At 38.7% G+C, this 21700-nt stretch overlaps 1 protein-coding gene across 1 annotated transcript in view; it reads left to right on the top strand.

The window, feature by feature from the left end:
- The window catches only part of rasa2 (RAS p21 protein activator 2), a 32366-nt gene continuing 10666 nt past the window's right edge, over positions 1-21700 (top strand). Inside the window, exons 1-12 of the mRNA XM_056373735.1 lie at positions 1-1504; positions 4584-4707; positions 9983-10086; positions 10185-10279; positions 12699-12775; positions 15730-15813; positions 16463-16535; positions 16697-16773; positions 17390-17491; positions 20358-20511; positions 20850-20998; positions 21576-21690. Coding sequence (XP_056229710.1) covers positions 1447-1504; positions 4584-4707; positions 9983-10086; positions 10185-10279; positions 12699-12775; positions 15730-15813; positions 16463-16535; positions 16697-16773; positions 17390-17491; positions 20358-20511; positions 20850-20998; positions 21576-21690 — 1212 coding nt within the window. The 5' untranslated portion in view covers positions 1-1446. The remainder of the gene's footprint in view (positions 1505-4583; positions 4708-9982; positions 10087-10184; positions 10280-12698; positions 12776-15729; positions 15814-16462; positions 16536-16696; positions 16774-17389; positions 17492-20357; positions 20512-20849; positions 20999-21575; positions 21691-21700) is intronic.

A 21700-nucleotide genomic window follows, 5' to 3' on the forward strand; every position in this document is an offset into this window, starting at 1 on the left:
GGATCCCTGCCCCTATCAGCATTGAGGATCAGACCTGTATTTCACCCAACCAAAAGCAACATCACCTTGAAAGACAGGAGGAGAACACTGGATGATGGTCATATTTTCTGCCAAAGGAGGATACTGAATACAGTTTAAAATGAATTACCTTTCAAAATCTTGGAATATTATATTTGGGAAAACTGTGCAAAACATTGTGTACTGCTTACTCAATTGAAATAAGCATTCACAACATTAGCACAATGATTTGGAAATTAGTGTCATCTTAGCTATTAGTGTTCTGCTAAATGCTGGAAGTCAGGTAAGACACAACCACTATCATATATCTCTTTGATAAAAATGAGAGCAAAACATTACAGGATGTTTTTTTACAGAACTGTGCAATAACGTGTTTCAAATGATATTTGCAATGGATACTGGCATCTTTTATTACTAGCATAATACCAAAACTATTTTTAAACTGTTTTTTTTTTTTTTTTTTACTTTTACTTTTACTGTAGTTTGAGAGTCACTTCAATGTCCTATACTCTTTGGTTGATATCACAATTGGCTATTCATTAAAATGCTAACTTTAGCTGTATGCTGACAAATAACAGACTAACTAGCTGTCATGTGTGAATTTGTAGGCCTATGTGTTCGCAGACATATTTATATAATTTTTAAAATTAGTGACCAGGTTTCCAAGCTTTGAAGATTGTTCGAAGTGAAAATGTTTTAATTTGAGCTGGAATAACAATTAATCGATTAAGCAGAAAATTAATCGGCAGTAATTGTGATAATTAAATAATTTTAGTAATTTGTGTAGCTTCTTGTAACCTATATTTTGAGGATTTTGTGCTTATCTTTGTCACTCATTGTAGTAAATTGAATATTTAGGTTTTAGACTGTTGGTCAGATTAAACAAAACATATAAGGAGGTCATCTTAGACTGGGGGTATTTTGAACTTTTTTTCTAACATTTTACAGACAAAACAATTAGTCAATTAACTGAGAAAATAATCGGGACATTAATCATAAAAACAATAATTAGTTTTAATCAGTTCTTTGACAAGTGACAATTTTCGAAAATGTGTCTCACACATGTTATAGCCTATACAACAGGGTTAACCTAAAGCACTGACATCCAAGATTATCTAACTGAGTTATAGCTCCACAAGTTAAAGTATGTGTTCTTCACAAGCGTTACATAATGAACAACACTACTGAGATACCACAAATCCCTTTTAAAGCTCCTACCATCTCCAGATTGAAGCACTAACCAAAGCGCGGCGCTCGACTTTTGAGGAAGCTTGACATTTCTCCAGGCGTTTTAAGACATCAGTGTGTACGGGACCTGACGTGACGCGGCAGTGGGGCTGTCTTTCCTCCGCTCTGCCTGCATTCATAAACGGATATGATAACCCAGCGCTGAAAGCACCGGAGCAGCGACAACAGTCAGCTCTGACCATGGCGGAAGAGGACGACGCGCGGATTCGGATTTTACAGAGCCTGCGGGGTAAAATATGTAAGTTTGACTGGAGAGCCGGTGTTTTCCGTCTCCCACAGTGGGCGCAGGGTGGGAGAGAGGTCGGTAGAACCAGCGAGCGGCGAGAGGAGAAGCCGGAGGGGCGCGGCGTGCTATCGGCAGTCGACAGTGTGGAGGCAGAGACAGCCAGTTCATCTGGTCGGTCTGCTGGTTAACGTCAAGTTAGCCTCGCATGCTAGCAGCAGCTACTAGCTTGTTGTGAATGATTTCATTCATGGAGTAGCGCCTCACGACCGTCAGCTTAGATGTTCGAGTAAATCGGGTGTTTTTTGAGTATTACAAATGGTATCGTTTTCACAACACGGGAGTTTTGTGTAGACTTGAGGTGCCCGGTAAGCTAAGTTAACGCTGGTGGCAAAGCAGGCTAGCTACAAGCACTTCAGCCCGTCGTCACTAAACCATTCAGCTGTAACGTTACAAACTGCAGGCATCTGGCAGTCAGGTAACTCACCTAAAGTTAGATAATAACATACATTTCAGCGACAACACAAAGGTTTAACTCATCAAATAACGTCTCAAGGAGCAAAGTAATGGTCACTTAACGTTAGCTACTGAAGACACCCACCGTTAAATACCAACAATAACCCGGTAACGTTGACTGTAACTTGTTGACTTACTAGTGCCAGTCTTTGTATCGCAGTAATCTGCTGACTGATGGGTGACGACTTGAGGTCAGCTCCTGTCTAAACACACACAGTTTCTTTCAGCAGGTCTCTGGATCCGATCTGCATGTGGAGGCAGAGATGAAGAAACATCCAAACTATCATGTGTCATCCTTTTCCACTACATTAATTATTATATCACCCATGGGAATGAGTTAGTTGTCTTGCCTACATCACCAAATAATCTATTTCGCAAGGTATTAGTTATGATATTATAATTGACATGCATATAATAACAGTCCAAATCGGAAACATTGGCTTCAGAGTCAAATGTCTAACAAACCAGTTTCCTCATCCTCATTCACAGGCTGGGCTGGACCAGTAGAGTACCTGCCAAGATCCTGTGCTCCTGTTTGAATGTGCAATTGTGGTTTTTGTCAAATTACTCAAGTCCAAGATGTGTATCTCAGGTTTCAGCCATTACTAACATTTAGAGATTCAAATTACACAAGCTGTACTGATTCCCATAATATACTTTTAATTGTATATAACAGGGTGTTAAATATGTTGCAGCAAATTTGATTATCCTCACTTTTTAAACACACGCATTAGTTTACATCCCCTGCTGAATCACCATCCCTGTGTTGGTGTTTGAGGTGATTGATCATGGTTAGAATTAAATTTGCCACAATGGCATTGCTTCATCTTAATGGCAAAAGTAAAATTCAGTGCTTCCTCAGAAGAAGTCAGTTTATAATAGACTTGTAATATTATTGTAATGATAGTAATCATTATTATTGTGTGTTGTATTGAACATGTTTTTGTCAATACATTGTTTTTAGTATGCGCTTGGGAGACATTTTATGTTGTATGTATGTCATAACTAGCTTGTGACTTAATTATCTATTTACTGTAAGGTGAAAATAGGTTAACTAGTACGCAGGGCTTGTACATAGGCACACAATAGGAAGACAAATGTCAGTTTCACTACTATGAATTAATGAGAAAACGGTTAGCAGAACAAAATAGAGGAACTATCATGGCATGTAACTCACTTTGCAGTCTTACGAAACTCCATTCTTCCTCGTTCACACTTTGTCCTTTTTCCTTTAGCCTACATCAATGGAGGTGGCATTCTGTGAAGATGTATTCTCGTAGTAGTGTTTAGATGGCCAGGGCATTTTGATGTATGCAATTGTTTGCTTCACAGTCAGAATAAAAAAAGGAAGAGACCAGTTGTTAATATGACTAAGCAATCTCCAGCTAAGACAGGTATTATTTAGGCATACTCTCTGAACTTTAGGTCATGGTTTTCACAAGGTGACATGCTTCTGTTTTAGTTGAGATGTTATTGAAAAGAGATGGCATTTGGGTTGCTTGGTCAAACTATATTGTATGTGTTTGTGTCTGCGTGCTTGTGTGCCCTACTCCAGACCAGGTCATCCTGGTCTAAGCTTAGTGACAACTTGGCTGTTTTTACTGGCCATTCCTAAGATTAGCCATACACTCTTATTAATAGCCTGTTTAAAAAGCTGATCTCACTGGTGGCTTTTCTTAATTAGGTCCCAGCCTTGGCTTAGGGTACCTATCCAAAGCCAAGGATCATTTTAGACTACTGTCGTTGCCCCTCTAATCCACCAGTCTAAATCTGACTCATTGTGAAGTTATTGATAGTGCTCTGTTTGAGCAACTGCTGTTCTGATGGTTCAGGTTCAACTTGTGTAGCTTTGATTTGGTGCATTTTTTTATGCATACATTGCACAAAACCTCATGACATGTATTCTGCATTTGTCTGCAATGTAATGGAAGTGTGTGCAAGTGGTGTGTATTACAAAGGTGTTTGTCATTTGTGAATCAGCGCTGTACCGTCGCCATTGGTTATGCTGAGGAAGTCAATGTTTCATGTTTTTAACCACATATGAGCCTCAAGTCTACTTCAGCTACATCCGCTCTGCAGCTTACCCTGGCAACTGGCAAGAACCAGAGCCCCCATGTGAACATGAGGATTTTGAATTTAAAGGCATATTTTAGAAGTGTATTGTATGTGAGTGCAATCACATGTGCTTATATCGATTAAGATAAGCTTGTACTGAGGCAGCTTCAAACCTTTTATTTAAGGACAGTTTTTTAATTCAAGATTAAAAGTAGGACTTCACTTATCCAAACACAGGTTGTTGTGTTTTAGTTTAAGACTGCCACTTGTTTAGTGAACTGCATTGGCAGAGTGAACCATTTGTCAAGATCTATATGATCTCACAATCTCTTGAAGGTATATTATGTATCTGCTAAAATGTTGTTTAGTTCACTTCTCTGTATAAACCCGTATCATTGATGTACCAAAGACACTGTATGAGTGCATATATTTTTGCAATGGATTGACAATTGTTGTTCATTTAAACCAGGAAAGACTATTGTTATTTTGAGATAGTAATGATGTTCTTCTCTTTGTGCTGCAGGTGAAGCAAAGAACCTGGGTCCAGTCTCAGGTCCAAATCGACAAAGGGATCTCTGTACCTTTTGCACCATAAGTCTGGATCAGGAGGAGGTGTTTCGCACCAAGGGGTTTGACAAAAGCGTCAGGTAAGCAGGATAACCCTGTAACCTCTAACATGCATGGAGTGAAATTTCATGTTTATTCTTGTTCTAAACCCTATTTTCAGTTTTATTTCCAGTTGGGGTAACACTTTTACAGCTATTACTCAACACCTGTTCAGTTATGTTAACAATACAGTAATTCAAACATTACACTTTGAATACATTTCATAAATATCAAGATACACTGTGCCTACTTTAGTTATATGAGATGCTATTGGACTACATGATGAATAAGGATCTGCAAAAGTCTTTGGTTGATTAGACAGATTCAAGAAACGTCTGTATATATTATTTTAATGTAGCACATGTAGCTGGCTTATTCTTTGCTCTGATGTTGAGCACAGACTAGCTCTTTTGTCCTAGTTTACAGATTTACATATTGTTGACGAATTATAGATGAATAATGTAGTTTTAATAAGGAGCACTTTCCATATCTTTCTTAAAAATGGTAGAGCGGTAGTATTTGGCAAAAAAGATGGCTTCAGAATATAAAATCTCACTGGCTATATATAGAATAATAGTATAGTAGGTAGTAGGAAGTGTGAAATTACCAGTAATAACATATTGTAAAAGGTACATTGACATGCTTAGGGTAATCAATAAGTAGCAGGTTCGTATTATGAGTTGGAAAAAATAGCTGTGTGAGTAGTATGAAAATATTCTACGATTTAGTTCCTGGTCAGAGTTGTTCTTTAAGTGACATCGAAAAATACTTCAGACATCATCCTCTATATGACTCCATGTCAAGGCATTGCACACCTCATCTACATCAAGTAATGTTGGCTACACAAGAGATCCAAACATCCTTTTGTTTATATGGGCAGAGGTATTGGGTGCAGTTTCTTATTTGTTCCATTTCCGCCTCAAGTAAATCTTTCAACTTGATAACGGACCTTTTGTATGGTTCCCAGTGCTCTTTTACAATCTGTCTTTTGGCTTTGTCTGTTGGAACCTGGGAGGTCATTTACTCCATAAAGATTTGTTTCAGCCCTAGTATAATTAATGTACAGTGATGTTAATCGTTTATGTAGTAATGTAATGCAATAGCTGTCATGATGGATTGTTGATTCATACTTTTTATATTAAAGATGGGTGAATAACAGCCACATATATATACATTATATATATGTGTATAGTCTATCTATAGTATTAAATTAAGTGATTTTGCATTTGACCTGGGCACATATTCTTCTGGATGTAAGACACAGCTTACTCAAGTATCTTGCTAAGGAAAATCTCTCATGTGGAAACAATTATACTGAACTGTGTAGCCTTTTTGTTTGTTGTAGGCCTATCATGGGAAAAATATCCGGTTTGAAATGCAGTCATTTGATTACATCTTAGAAAGTGTCAATACGTGGCTCATAGCTGTATGTGTGTGTGTGTGTGTGTGTGTGTGTGTGTGTGTGTGTGTGTGTGTGTGTGTGTGTGTGTGTGTGTGTGTGTGTGTGTGTGTGTGTGTGTGTGTGTGTGTGTGTGTGTGTGGTACCACTTGAGCAGGGAAACATGAATATATTCTGACTGAAATGAGCTATTTTACCAATAGTTACATGCTCACAAGTTGGTTCAGAGAAAGGTGTGTGGCATTGGCATTCAGGAAACCTTTTAGGTTTCTATCTACATCATTGCACATCTCACTGTAAACATGGGCCTGCCTTCTCTAGGTATTTCACAACAGCTCTTTTTTTCTCTCTCCTGATTTCGGTGCCGTCAAAAGGATTTTATAGTCTCTGAGGAAGTGTGTCCTCCCACGCTCTCCCCTGTCTTTCTCTCTGTGTCACTCTCAACTACCTTAGCCTCTCTTTAGCATGTCTTAATAATCACTCAAATTTGGCCCACTGTTTATATGATGGTGCTTGACTCATGTGTGTTGTATGGGCTCCTGTTTCTAATGGTTTAAAAGCTGTATGGGTGCTCTAATTGCAGCTAATCCCAAGGATAAAGCAGGCATGTACAAACAGCTATGGTCAAGTGGTTCTACCTAGCATTCTCACATTGTTTAGAAGCTAGGATGACAACAGAAGGGAAGGTAGTATAGTGGGTGTATCTTTGAGTGTGTACAGAATAGGGAGGTTACAAGTGCACAATTCCATGTGATGCTGAGGAGTATGTGTGGGTGTACACTGGATGTGTTGGCCAAACCCAGTGCGAGAAGTGTCAGGAAAGATATTTCACCATCCAAGATGCATAAATTGTAGAAGGAAGAATCAGTGCAGAGATTAAAAAGGTATAGGATCAGGTTCTCTCAATACTGGCAGTGAATATTTATACAGATATGCTTGTTTTCAAGCCTATCCTACAACTCATTCAAGGCACCTGTCCCATAAGCTCCAGTAATATCTGACAGGCGAAGACATGTCTGAGTGTAGGTAATTTTTTTTCTGAAAAACTAGTGTATGTCTACACCAAGCAAGCGTCTACCAAGTTGTTTATATGCTAGTTTTTTTTTTTTTTCCACCCAAATGAACAGACGAGACTCAAAACTCTGTCAAGGTACCTCACCTGACATGACTGGTAAGAACATTTAAATCAGGGATCGCAGTTTTACTTGAACATATGAACAGTTAATCCAGTACAACTGTCTGAGTACTGCTCAGTCTGTTTGGGACAGGTGGTCCATCTGCAGGCAGCACGTACATCGAGGTAGTGCTTAACCTACAATCGGCTATGTCAGATCAAGCTGTCTTGCTCGCGGTCTTGGTCATGAGGTAGCTATGTTGGCAGGACTGAGTGGCACAGATGCTTGGGCCCTCTGTGTCTCTGCCCGCTCCAGCAGGGCAGTCAGTGTTGTCTGTTTATCTGTGTTTGCTGTGCAGTGGACGAGCAACCTGTCCAGGGTGTGAGGATGTGAATATCATCATAAAATGATTCAGTCCATATGATAATATTCAGGGAAAGGTCTCATTTAATTTACAGAAATCTTGAATATAAGTCTATAATATTTTTCATTCTGTAGACAATAATGTTTTTTGTATGTGGTTGCAGGTTGTAGTGAGACTTTACACATCTGCAAACCAAAAAGGAGACTGGTGCAATAGTGGATTGTGCAGGCTGTTTTATAGTTAATATTTGTTATTATTTCCTATAATTATTATAATTATTATTACTATTACAAAGCTAGGAAGCTTATCGGCAAATAAAGTGTCAGTTTCAGCAAAAAGTCAAAGTAATTTATTTTGTTTTGATTGGTTAATCCACTTTCTGACACATACTAGGAACTACTGTTATACAGCTGGGAAGTACTGACAAAAATGTGACAAATGTCAATAAATTTATATTTCATAATATGTAATATAATAATTGGTAATAAACGTATTAACACAAATTTATCATTCTTACTGGATTTCTGTCATTGTTTTAACGATATTAAACTATATTTTAAGTGGTAAAGTATTAAAAAAGGTCTGAAAAGGTCTTGATGAATGATTCGGTGAACATGGCAGAATTATTGCACAGCATGCTGGGATAGCAGCTAACCCCAAGCAGTCCTGCACAGTGTTAGTAGGTATAGTGGATGGATGGATATTTATTATTAGTCGAAGGACCCTTGCTCACATCTGTCCAGCTAGGTTGACAAAATCATGAGAATGTCAAGTTTGAGCTTTCCAGTAGAAAAAAAAAAACTTTTCTCAGTAGATTGTTTTTCCTGTAGCTGTATGATCTGGCTCTTTTCGGCACTTGAATTAAAAACCTAAGTCTGCCCTCTTTCATTTTGCTGTACAGATATTTGTGACACTTTCTAGTTGCATGTTTACTTTAATTTTCCCTTTTAGATTGGTGTACACTATTAGACTTCATATTAAGGAAAGGACAAGAAAGGTTATGGAGAGTATGGATGGCAAAAGTGACAGATTTAAACCTGTAACATGGCAAGAACATTCCCCTAAACCCTGATGAGTCATAAGGGCACCCCGTGTTGTCCACCTTCTGCTCAGGCAATCATTTCCCAGTAAACGAACAAATCCTGTGTATGTGATTTGCTAAAAATATGATAATGTTATTATGTTAAGGCTGGAGCACTACATACAGTCTACATAATCTATAGCCATAAACACAACTTTGTATAACAGTAATTACATCACTGTTATAATCCAACAGCAGTACATTACATGAGGAATTTAATTTAGTGATCAAATGATTTTACAGTATAGAATTAGGTCAGGTGAATGGGAACAATGCAGTTGAGGAGATTACAGCAATTATAGAGTGTATAAAGTGACTGTAATTGTTTGAAGCATGCAACACTATACAAGAATGTAATACTGATTGCATTACTCACATGACTATCATTTATTAGCTGCAATCAGCTGGTACTGTCTTGGTCTGTCCCAGGATCTGCAAGTACTGGAGAGCGTCTTTCCTAATGCCCACTCTTGTGGTTATTTGCAAGGAGTCAGGGGCCATCTTGGAAAGAAGAGGAAGTGTATGTTAAAACTGTGTGTATAGCATTTTTACTATACACAAGGGTTAAACCTGGATGATGATGCCATCCTGTTGCTCAGAATGTGATGCTTTTTGTAATGTTAAGCATAAAAACCCAGTGATCCCAATTGTTGATCTCCAATTTGCATTGGAACCAGTTGAAGTAAACTTTATTGACCATTAAGCAAAGTGAGTAAGATTATCATGCTCAATAAAACACAAAATGACAATTTTTATTTTTCGGCCGTAGCATCAATATTTAATCAGATAACAGGTGTTTAGAGCTGCATTGATTAGTCAATTAAACGATAAGTTGATTTAAAAAGTAGATTTATCATTTCAGCTACTTTTCACTCAAAGAAACTCAGAACAATTGGTGGTTTCCGGTTCCCAAATATGTGAATTTACTGTTTTTCTTTTTTATATATGATGTTTTATGACATTGTTGCGTTTTGGTCTGATGGACAGGAAAAATCAAGCAATTTTACGATGTCACCTTGGGCTGTGGGAAGTTTCAAGGGGCATTTTTCACTCCTTGTTGATATTTCATAGCGAATAATAGAGAAAATAATTTGCAGATTAATCAAGTAGGATAATAATTGTTAGTTGCAGCCCTACTGGTGTTGCACACAGTCAAGAATCAAGTGTCACGCTTAACAAATCATTAATTAAGCCCATGTGTCACAACTTCATTAAGGTAATCAGGCTATAGGCACTAATCTGATCACAGTTTATCACACATTACACCACCTACCAATACACATTCTTACACACTGCTGCTCCCTCCCAAAAAGATGAAACTGTGTTTGCTAATTTAAATCTCTGCCTTGATTTGCAGCCCTTTTTATGGAGAGGACTTCTACTTTGAGATCCCACGTCCATTTCAGTGTTTATCCTTCTATGTTTATGCCAAGAGTGTTTTCCAAAGGGAACTAGCTGTTGGTAAGTAGCATTAAGTAAGACACCTACACAAATATATTTTCTCATCTGCATGGATGAGTAGTAGTTTCATGTGTATGTTTGTTTGTTTGTCTTTTCAGGCAAGGTATCAATCCGGAAGGATGACCTGTGTAAATACAGTGGGAAGGAGCACTGGTTTAGCCTTCAGCCAGTAGATCCTAACTCAGAGGTCCAGGTAATTTCTCAGAAGAAGTTAAAATGTGTCACCTAATTTACAGCATATCTCATCCTGATAATATTTTTTAAACATTTTGGTCTTGACTCTTAACTGCTCTTGCTTTAAAGTTGACACTAAAGTTATTGATAATTAGGCTACATCACTGACCTCTGTCTCAGGGGATGCATGCTTTCACAGCTTGCAGCACCCCAACATAATAAACAGGAAATCCACTTGCATGTGGTCTGAAATTTGCATTCAGATAAGATCATTTCCATGTCAGAATAAGGTTTATAGTCTCTGTCCAAACTGTCTTGTTTTTACAGTTTGTAAATGAAACCAAGACAGGCTCAACTCTGTTCAGCGATACCCCGCTGCTGTCAGCCTACACGCAGTAACACCTCAGCATAGTCTGGTTGCAGAAAAATGAAATGCAATAAGCAAGACTCAGGTTTTGAATGTTTATGGCAGACCCGAATGAAGAAAAATACTATAGGATTTCTTAACTTTTAAACAAGAATCCTATATCTAAAAGGATTGCAGAACAACCATTTGCACATTGTATACACTTTAGTGTGTTATCATGAAAATATGACAAACTGTGGAGTATGACATTAAGACAGCAGGTGGCTTTAAACCCACATCACTGTGAATATTGTTTTTGGTATTGTACCATTGTTTGATCATCATTATTTGTGCCACCTGCAAGACTGAGATGTGACCGCCAATATACGAGCTCTTACATTGGACTTTGACATGGTGTTTCAAAAGTCTGGATAAAATTCATGAAGTATTTGTCCCTAGCTCTCTCCCATCTTTTATAACATGCAAATGTAACTGGTCTGTTGCTGTGACTGCATGCAAGATGGTTACTTAGAATTTGCATACTGCCTAAATCCAGGTAGTCATTGTATTATACCACCAGCGTGTCATCTGCCCAAAAGCCCAAGATAAAATATTGTAATGAAGTCAATACTCAGTGACATTAGTTGTCAACGTTGGAAACTTCACTGGGTGTCTATGAATTATGTGATTGATTAATTTTCTGTTAAAAGCCTTTTTTTCTACAGTTGTTTGCAGCTGGTTGGAGTAGTTAGCCTTCAGCTGTAGCACTCACTAATGATTACAATACTGTAGCTACTGTACAATCTTGACCAATCAGGTGTTTTTGGCCTACTGTCTGTCTTTATGTTTTGAAACGCTTTCTTTTTTTTCCTTCTCAGCATTTTATTGATAATTTCTTCAGGGGTGCAGTTCTAATTCTTATCACATATAGGGCATGTATGTGGGTTGTTCTATTTGATCAGATAGTTTCTGTGGTCTCGTTGCTTTGGGTGAAACTACAGCACACTACCACTTCTGTGCTGCTGTAGCTAACGTATTGACTCTAGCTGCCATTAGCCCACGCCAGACTATTCTGGGTATGTGCTGCTACACTGATTCACTCACAAGTAGACACTTTCAACTGCAGAGTTACATTAGTGAGTGATGGAGGTGTTTTTGCAATGCCTCTCTGGCTTGGTTTTATAGTCAAACAGGCGCTGTGTATGTATTCTGCGAGCAGTGTTAATCATATTCTAGTGAACTTGCCCAGTTTATAAAAAAATAAATAAAAAAATTGCAATGATAGAACAAACGCTACACATCTTTTTGACCACATTCATTTGCCAAAAGGGAAGACAGGGAGTCGTAATGTGAGCGTTCATTTGCTGATGATATTGGCCCATTCAGATCCTTGCAAAGTAGTTTGTATTAAATTGGCTTAAAGGCCTATCTTGCATCAGAAAGAACTACTCGCCATCTCACCCAAGTGCTGAATTGCAGAGATGGAGTGCAAGTGTGTGGGCGTTTTGTTTAGCTCTCTCTCTCTCTCTCTCTCTCTCTCTCTCTCTCTCTCTCTCTCTCTCTCTCTCTCTCTCTCTCTCTCTCTCTCTCTGTCACTCTCGCTCTGTACCTCTCTCTCACTCTCTGATACTTCCGAAGGCAAGACCGGCAGCCTTCACCACATCCGACCCCGTAAAGATCCTTCTGAGTGATGACAAAATTCACAGCTGTTGTGGCAGCTTGTAACACATGGTACCTCCATTAACCTGAAACAGCATGAAACATGAAGTGGAGCTGGGCCACAGGTCAGGGATGACCAGAGAATATTATACTTTCATTGCATTAAAACAAAATGCAATGAAAGTATTTTTACATGTCATCAGTAAAGTAAAAATTAGGCTTAGTGGGTAGGTGAACTGAGGGATTTGGCATCTGGTCATTTTCTCACAAGCACACACTACAGCCCACACTTATCTTGCTTTACAGCCCACATGTTAGCTTGCGATTCGGCTTGAAACTTTTGACTCTTGTGTCCTGATGTAAGACTGAGATCTCATGACTTGAATAATTTGTAACTTCTCAGCAGTGACTCTCCTCTCCTCATCTTCAACAGGGTAAGGTTCACCTTGAAATGCGATTGAATGAAGTGATCACAGAGAACGGCTCAGTAGGTCAGCACTTACTAGTCCGGTGAGTACCAAGGTTCCCCTGTTGCCAGGCAAGTTTGATCTAATTCACTTTGTTGTCTCATGAACTGGGTAAGTTTGGAAGGGATTTTACATCAAGGTAGAATTTTAAGAAGTTTTAAAAGCTGAGAGTTGAACCAAATGAACAAAAATCAAATCCTGTGTTCAGGTTTATTCATACAGCTCTTGAAAAACAAAACAAGTTTGTGCCAAAGTGCTTAACATAGGAAGATCAGGTATACATACAGTATACATACATGTGTCTTACATGTACAAAAACACACTTAGAAAGCAAAGGCTGCATTAAATAAGCCTGACTAAGCCTGAAATAACATAATAAAAACAGAAAATCAAAGTTATATGAGGCATAGAATTACAATAGACAATCAGGAAGACAAAAAATAAAAATAAACACAGAGTCATGCAGCAAATCAACAATTGTTAATCAGCATTTTAAGTTGTGTGGCTTGATGGGGGAAACACAACACCTCACTGTCCTGAACAGACTAAAAGGTTAGGGAGACTTTTTCCACACTATTCCCAAAACAAACAAACTGTGTATTGTAGCATTGTTTCACAGGCAGTAACAACGGCAATGGCTCACTGAAAAGCTCTTCCTCTTCTCTGAGCTGCAGTGAGTACAGCCAGTGAAAGGATTTTCAGCTGTATACGTTTTCTCAGTGATTGTAGTATTATATGTGTCTGGCTAGAAAATTATAAGAAATGCACTATTTGTGCTGTGTCCACTTTTCTTAATAGCTCTGAGAAAGATAAATGAGAAAGAAAAGAGAAATCCGTCAAAGCTGTGATCAAAATGTGGTCCTCATTGATGAGATCATATCATTTGGAAATCTTAGCTCTTAGCCCATTTGGTGTGTGTCACAATATTACTTTATCGATCACCTCTATGTCCCAGCTCTGCTATTGACATCAAAAAGTTGCCACAAGTACAAACTGTTACCAGATAATCATACAGTAGGATCAAAAGAACGCGCTCATTGAAGGACCAGGCGGAGCACATGTGCGTACAAGCATATGTGTCAGACCTGATGCTGTTTACGTGTGATGTTTTGCACCCCCCATTCATACTTGAAGAGCAGGCTAATGAGGAGGAAGTGATGGCATCTGAGCAGGAAGCCTGCGCTTCTCACACTGCAACCGCTGTGGTTTCTGCTGCCGTCATTCACTGTGTCACTCAGATTGTTTGCTTAAGCTGTAACTGCTCACTGTCAGCTTTCACCATATGTGCATGTTCACTCATCTGTGTCTGCATGGCGCCCTGCTGCAGTGTGATTAGCCACCAGAGATGGTCAGAGATGGGAATGAGTTTAAGAAAGAGATGCAAAGGAGAGACTACAGGGAATATTGTCATGACACCCTGGAAGATGATACACAAACATCCTGACATTCGCTCTGCGGGGCTTCTCCCTCTGGCATCACTTAGTGCTGGGCTGAATTCATTCTTATTCTCTGGTGACTCCTGCTTAGCAGCCACATCCTGTTTAGAGTGCCTACAGTGTCTGTTTGTTGTCACCTAAACACCTGTGAAAATAGCAGTGGTCCCTGTGTGACACAAGGCAAACGTGAGGGCATCGCAGTACCTCTAAATGAAGACTGTAACACCACGGTGTCGGTGCATAGCGCTGTTTTATATTGGTGACAGTCTGCTTTACTCTCCGCCTCCATGTCTGTTTGAGAAGCGAGGACTTGGCAGCAGTGTCATTTTTTAAATTGTGATCTTGACAATTGACTAAGCAAGACTGAGAACTGATTAACTGGACAAAAATGAAACAGAGAAAATCACTTTTGACTTGCAACCAAATTCATAGCAATATGTTAGTCCTTCTGTTCTGTGTCCAATGCTGCTTCCAGGCATCATGACCAATTTTTTTTTCTTCAACAAAATACAACACTATGAATCAATGCTTCATCGAGAGGGGAGGATCCAATAATTAGATTGATGATTATTTTTAAATGAAAATGTTGTCCTGAGTCAACATTTTACAATCACAGAATCTAAATAGGACATCAAAACATGGATTTGTTAGCTTTGTACAGTACAACCCTTATCAGCAGTGTTAGTGGTGCTTAAAAGGTTGTTTTTTTTTTTTTTTTTATATGATATGCATGAATTAAGCCTGATTTTAATTTGGGCAAAAAGTAATTAGTGAACTTTATATGTATTATTTACACCGAACATACTGTTATTGTGTGTTTGTGTTTGTGTTTGTGTTTGTGTTGGTGTTGGTGTGAGTGAGATAATTATGATGATGATGCTGCCCTGAAATTAGATTCTCATATTTTTATGGCTTATTACTTGACTCCTTGAGTTCATTTGTTTAAAAACTTGATGAGGTTGATGCCCACTGTGTTTATCAGTAACAGTGATTGGTTACTTGCTCTGTGGTGGTACATGAATATTACCTGAGGCAACACGTCAATATAAAGATTTGGTTTTATGATTATGTCCTGTTTTAAAAGTCAGAGATGTCTATTAAGCTGGTGTATGGAGACATCCATTGTCTCTGAAATAGTCTTCCCATTGTGTTACAGTGGTACCTCATAGTAGACTTCAAAATCTGAACTTATTTGATTATTCATGGGTGTCCTGTTTGAAGTAAATCTCTTTTTATACTCACTGCTGTGATAGTGCAGTGCAGACCATAGAGGGGTAATGGCAAAAGCATTTCTACTGAGGCAACAGGAAATTGTTTACCATTGATGAAGCTAATCTCTCCCAATGTCTGGGCCACTTTAAAGCCTGACGATCCATAATTGTTTGAAATTTTGAAAGTTATGTTGAAGATGAGCAGAAGCATTTAGAAGGATAGACCACCACCCTGCTGCCAATCTGAAACTATGTAAATGAAAACCTTCATAATAATAATAATAATAATAATAATAGCAAGTTGTGTCCCTGGATAGTAATTGTACTTATTTCTTTGTGACTTCCTGTAGGATAATCGAGTGCCAGGAGCTGCCTTTGATCAGTGGGCAGAACTGTGACCCCTATGCCACAGTGTCACTTGTTGGACCTGCCAGGTAACTGGATGCCACACACACCGCAGGAAGTGTTTTTAAGTATAGAAGCTGTATGAACTGTCTGACCACCTGCCAGGTTTAAATTATCTTTTTAAAATCAATGTATTCAAAACAGATTACACTGGATTTCTAGAGCTGGCTAACCAAAGCTCTACAGCCAGAATATTCCAAAGCATTTGGACTCTGGCTGTAAATGTCTGCTCACCTTTTGCCACTAACCTGGACCTTGTTTCAATTAGTAAGACAACATCTGAGGATTTTAAGTCATGTCCTGGCATTTACAGGATCATGAGCTCAGCAACGTAACCAGGGGCCAGAGCATGTAGTGCTTTAAATGTTAACAATAAAATGTTAAAACAGACTGGGCCAGTCGAGGGAAACTCATATCAGTTTGATATTTATGATCCATTTGCACCTGTAACTGTAGTTGCTAAAGGAAACTGAAGCTAAGGCAGTAGCATAATGATTTGCAATTATCTAATCTAGAGAAAGCAGTAGATTTAGATTTAGATTTATGGCTGCAATCTTGATGCAAAGAAATTAAAACAGGATTTAAAAACTATTGTGGAAATAGTATTTTTTGCTTACTATGAGCAGGGAAATTTTTTAAAATGTGAGTATCAAAGTTTTCTGTAACGTTTCTCCTCAGGTCTGACCAAAAGAAAACAAAGGTAAAGAAGAAAACCAGCAACCCTCATTTTGAAGAGACCTTCTTCTTTGAGGTAAATTCTGAAACTTCGCACTTTGCTGTTTAACCACATCATGGGTTTGAAATGATCTGCTGGTTGCATTGCTGTTGGATTATGTGAAAACAGAATCATAAAAAAAAAACTGTATTTGTACAAGTAAACCAGTAAGTAAGCCTTGACATGTTCATCCTCAGGTCACCCGGTCCAGCAGCTACTCTAAAAAATCTCATTTCCAAGTGGAGGAGGAGGACATTGAAAAACTTGAGATCAAGTGAGTTTTTTTTTTTTTTTTTTTTTTTTTTTTCATTCATTTGTGGTTTTCTCTCTCTCTTTCTCTCTCTCTCTCTCTCTCTCTCTTTCTCTCCCCTCCCACCCCCCCTCTCACTCTCTCTCTCTCTCTCTCCCACTCCCTCGCTCTCTTGTTCCCCCTCTATAGTCTTGACAGAAGAAAAATTATTTCTTAACAACTTGAGGACAAAAAAGTGAATTTGGATTTGGTGTGTTCTGACTACTGATAGAGAGCCTTGGTTTCTGGTTAAGGATATGTGGGGCTTCCATCACAGTGGACTCATAGCTCACTGGGTAAGACTAGACAGAGTCAAAGGTAAACACTCATGCATGGTTTTGAGGTTTGGATTTGAGGTGGTGTCATTGCACGGGTATTGTATTGACATTTATGCACCAAGCAGGTAAGCACCACTCAGGAGTGACAGTTATTTTGTCCCCTTTTCCATATTGGAATTGGGTGGTTACGTGTTTGTGCTGAACACATACACAAGCAACAAATGTTGTGTATTACTTGATGCACATGTGGTTTTGATGTTGTTTAATACGTTATATTCATAGATGAAATGCGTTGTTTCAGTTCTTCTCCTCCACCTTTGCAGAGTTGATTTGTGGAACAATGAGAATCTGGCTCAGGATGTGTTTCTGGGGGAGACGCGGGTCCCTGTCAAGATCCTGCGAAGTGACCACATCCACAAAGCCTGGTAAGGACGAGACAGAAGAAAATGTTGTTTAATTTCTAACATCTACCATCCGCAAGGAATGGAAACAAACACAAATGTGTAATTTAGGTATGAACAGATAGAAGAGCATCTCCTGTCACATGAGTTACACAATTTGCTACATACGTCAGACCTCTTCTTTCACAGAGTCTTATTCAGTCAAATCGAGACACACACTGCTACAATCTGCTGAACACAGTATTAGAGTATTTAAACATTCATAAATCCGTTTAGACAACATAAAAAAGACTCCTCTTATAACTCCAGATCTCGTGTCATATCCATCTGATTGAATGAGCTCTTCTGACTGGTGACCATCCAGACCCTTAATATTTGCACAGCTTTTATTTAGACTCACGTCAGACTTTGATTTACAAGGTGGGGTTCAAATACAAGTTTATTCTTTATAATTTGATTATTTTAGACACATAGTCAAGAAATTATTTTGTTTTGTCTTTTTTTGTGCGCAGCTAAACTTACAAATGTAATTATGAGGAATCCACACATAAGCATACAGATAGTAGCAGTGTGTTACACCCCTATTATCTGTCTATCTGTCTTAACACTAATCTTGCATGTTTAAAAATTGATTTGCAGAACCAAATCATTTTTTTTTTAATGAAGTCATAATTCAAGAAGCTTGAAAAAGCTGCCACACTCTCTTAAAAGCTTCATACTGTCAAATCTTCTGTCATACACAGGCCTGTTGTTCTGTCCTGAAGGCTTTCATGTACTACGAGGGCTGAAAATGAAAAGGCCCATTTTAGATTTCTGGGGGTAGATAATATGAAACTCCGAGACCTGTGCTGCATACATAGACCAGTATTGGCTCAAGTTTCTAACTACCAAAGACCTGATGATTTTTTTTTCCTATGGTTTTTGTTTTAGTACAGACAGGAACCCGTCATCTTGGTTGAAATTATTGGAAAGTGCAAACATAAAGAAGGGACAATGAGAAAAATAAGTCCAGGTTGTTATTTTTGTATCCAGAACAAATTCTGATGTGTTTGTTTCTTAAAAAAAAGTATTAGATTTTTTTCATTACACAAAACCAGGCAGAAACTGTCAATCTGACGTCATGACTCAGTCAGCTTCCTCTTAACTAGATCAGGTCTTTACAGGAGGTGAGGTGGAGCCTCTTACATTGGAATCTGCATCCTGCTTATCCATTATAACAACTTGTACTGTTAAGTTCTCCGTGCCAAGAAGCAGGTGATTTGAAAATCTTCCTAGATTTCTCAGTGTTCAGCAGTTTTTCCATTGTGTGGGTGTTTCCCTGCTTTGCGTCAGTGTAGGTGATGTGGGATTATGCCAGATAGCAATCTGTTGGTACATGAGGGCTGTGAGTTGAGTGCGTGGGTGGCTTTTTGCATGGTGGCAATACCTCATATCTTGTGTTTATGCTGGAAATCGTCCATGTAGCACACATAGAAACGGCTCAGCTTCATAGATTCGATGCAGGTGATCAGGTGACTTCTTCAGAGAAATGTCTCTGTGCCTGTTTACCATGATTACAGATAAAGCAGCTTATGAACGAACCTATAGTACATAGCTGCAGCTTTTGAAGTACTGCAGCTCAACTCTACATTGAATCGTTTTGTGTTTTGCTCCACCTGTTGGCTTCTAAGGAGATGTGCATGCAGCAGACAGATGAACAATATTCTCTTCAAACAAAGTGAACAAACCCGTTGATTTTAAGTGGAAATTATCCAGTCCACCACAATTGTTAAAACAACTGTAAAGTAAGTAGATAGCAAAGACAGCTGTCTGATTTATGTGGCATATACAGGAAGGCATTAGCTTTTTCGAGTAGTACTTAGAAACCCCTTTAACATAAAGTTTGAGCTGCCTTCATCTTAGTGACGCTTCAAGGTGACAGTAGATACAGCAAAACATCTTCTAGTTGTATTAATGAAATCTGCAATTATGTATTGTGCATACATTATACCTTATACATTATGCACTATTTGAACAGAAGCCCTAACATTTATGGATATACTTTTTTGGTTTTGTTTTCTGTTTATAAGGAGCTCTCATGCTTGTCGATTAAACCTTTAAAAGCTTTGCGATGCTAATTTCTGTCTAAAGGCAACACTGCCCCAGTTAGAAAACAGCGATATATAAGCTCCAGTGTTTACATAAAGTCTCTCATTTAAATATTACTATCTATACTGCAGTATTTCTCATGTTCATTGTCTCTATACGGTGCTTATGTATCTCTGTGCTGGTTTTATAACAGCTTTTAAACAGCGCAGTGTGTTCGTTCACAGCGCTGTGTCCAGAAAGTATTTTCCAACCAACATGTTCATCCTGTCATTTTTTAATGCAGAAAGGTAGTTGTATGCATAACTTATCACATATTTTTTTTGCCATGGTTTTCCCATGTGTAGATACTCTCTGTTTTCCCTTTACCTGTCTTTTTTTTTGCCTGTAATCAATGACTCAGTTGGTTTCTGCTGTGCTGAGCAGCTGGTTTCAGGACAACAGGATCAGGATCAGCATCTATTTCCTTATTTATTTGGCCTGTATGTAATTTTATACACAGTATACAGTGTACTGTGTACATGGCTGTGGTTGTGAATAGTGTCCATAGCGATGCAGAGAGCAGTAGTTCAGGGTGAAAACATTTACTGTTGCGTTATCTGGAGGTGAGCTGAAGTGTCCAGCCTGTGGCATAACTGACGGTCACTCACCTGCGTTCCTCAAACAGTTGATCTTAGTGTCTTCCGAGGTTACATTGCAAAATCCCTCTGTTTTCAAGCAGCCTGGTTAATTATGGTGACGTACAGTATTGTTTCCTCACTGCACAGCGCACTAACAAGCCGTTTGTCTCCCTGTGGTGTAACAGGTATCTCCTCCAGCCTAAAGGGAACGGCAGCAAGTCCAAGTCTGATGATTTAGGATCCTTGCGTTTGAAGCTGACCTACATAGAAGACACGGTGCTGCCATCTGCCTGCTACACACCACTCTGCAACCTGCTGCTCAAATCCCCAGATGTGAAGGTAAGGCAAAAGCTGAAGTTGCAGTGGATCCTAAGATGGAGGGAAAACCTTTAAGAAAGAATTTACACAGCTGTACATTTTTAATTTCAGGCAATATCAGAATCTAGGCCAGTGTACACTGAAATCATTCTGGGGCTCCTATTATATATAATTCCTGGTGGTGTAGCTTTCCTTTGTGTAGCTCAGTCACCTCAGTCTAATGTTTCTGAACTATATTGATAAATAATCATGGAATTGATTAGTCGCACATTGTTTTGTGTCGCGATTACTTCCCTCTCTTCAATTGGTGCATTTCCCCTTTTCACCCTTGCACTTTCTGCTCTCTTTGCCTCCTTCAGCCCATCTCAGCGTCAGCAGCACACATCTTGGGGGACATCTACAGAGAGCGATATGAGGCTGTTCTGCCTGTGGTTCGACTGCTGCTCCACCACAATCGCTTTGTGCCTTTTGTTTCTGCTGTGGCAGCGCTAGAGCTGGACAACACTCAGTGAGTCCTCACACATTCACAACACACAGTACAGGTACACACTGGTATGTAAGCAGACACATGTACAGAGAGATGTCATGACCACATTGTTACTTCTCTTATTTTTTTGAAAGCTTTAAGCTAAGTTCCTTTTTTGACAACCTGTGTGTGTGACTTAGTTTCTGCCATCATGAACAAAAATTAAGTTAGAAAACAGGAAACAGCGCTGGAAATTAATAGACATTTAAAGATGGATTCTCATCTTACCTTTATTTTAACTTTAATAAACTTGTAAAGCTTAGTATCTAGATAAAATGCCTTACCTGGACACTAAAAGCTTTGTAGGGAATGATGGCCATAACAACAAAAATTAGACCAAGGTCATAAAAACACAGATTTTTTTTAAGAAGCGCTGGACTGTCAAAACTTTGAATACTGAAACACAAGGAGTAGTTTAATTAGGATTACCTCATTTGTTTCAGAACTATGACAATATAAAAAAAAAAAAAAAATTGTGAAATGATGTTAAATGAATGATGTTTCTTTTTGTGGTCAAAAATGGTTTTAATATCTGGTTGGTATTTTTGTGTCCATACAGGGAGGCTAACACTATATTCCGTGGCAACTCACTGGCAACACGCTGCATTGATGACATGATGAAGATTGTGGGAAAGAATTACCTGGCAGTTACCCTGAAGCCTGTAATAGATGAGGTATGACTAA

The sequence above is a fragment of the Seriola aureovittata genome, chromosome 4, assembly GCF_021018895.1.
Source record: "Seriola aureovittata isolate HTS-2021-v1 ecotype China chromosome 4, ASM2101889v1, whole genome shotgun sequence".
In the NCBI taxonomy this organism is placed as follows: Eukaryota; Metazoa; Chordata; class Actinopteri; order Carangiformes; family Carangidae; genus Seriola; species Seriola aureovittata.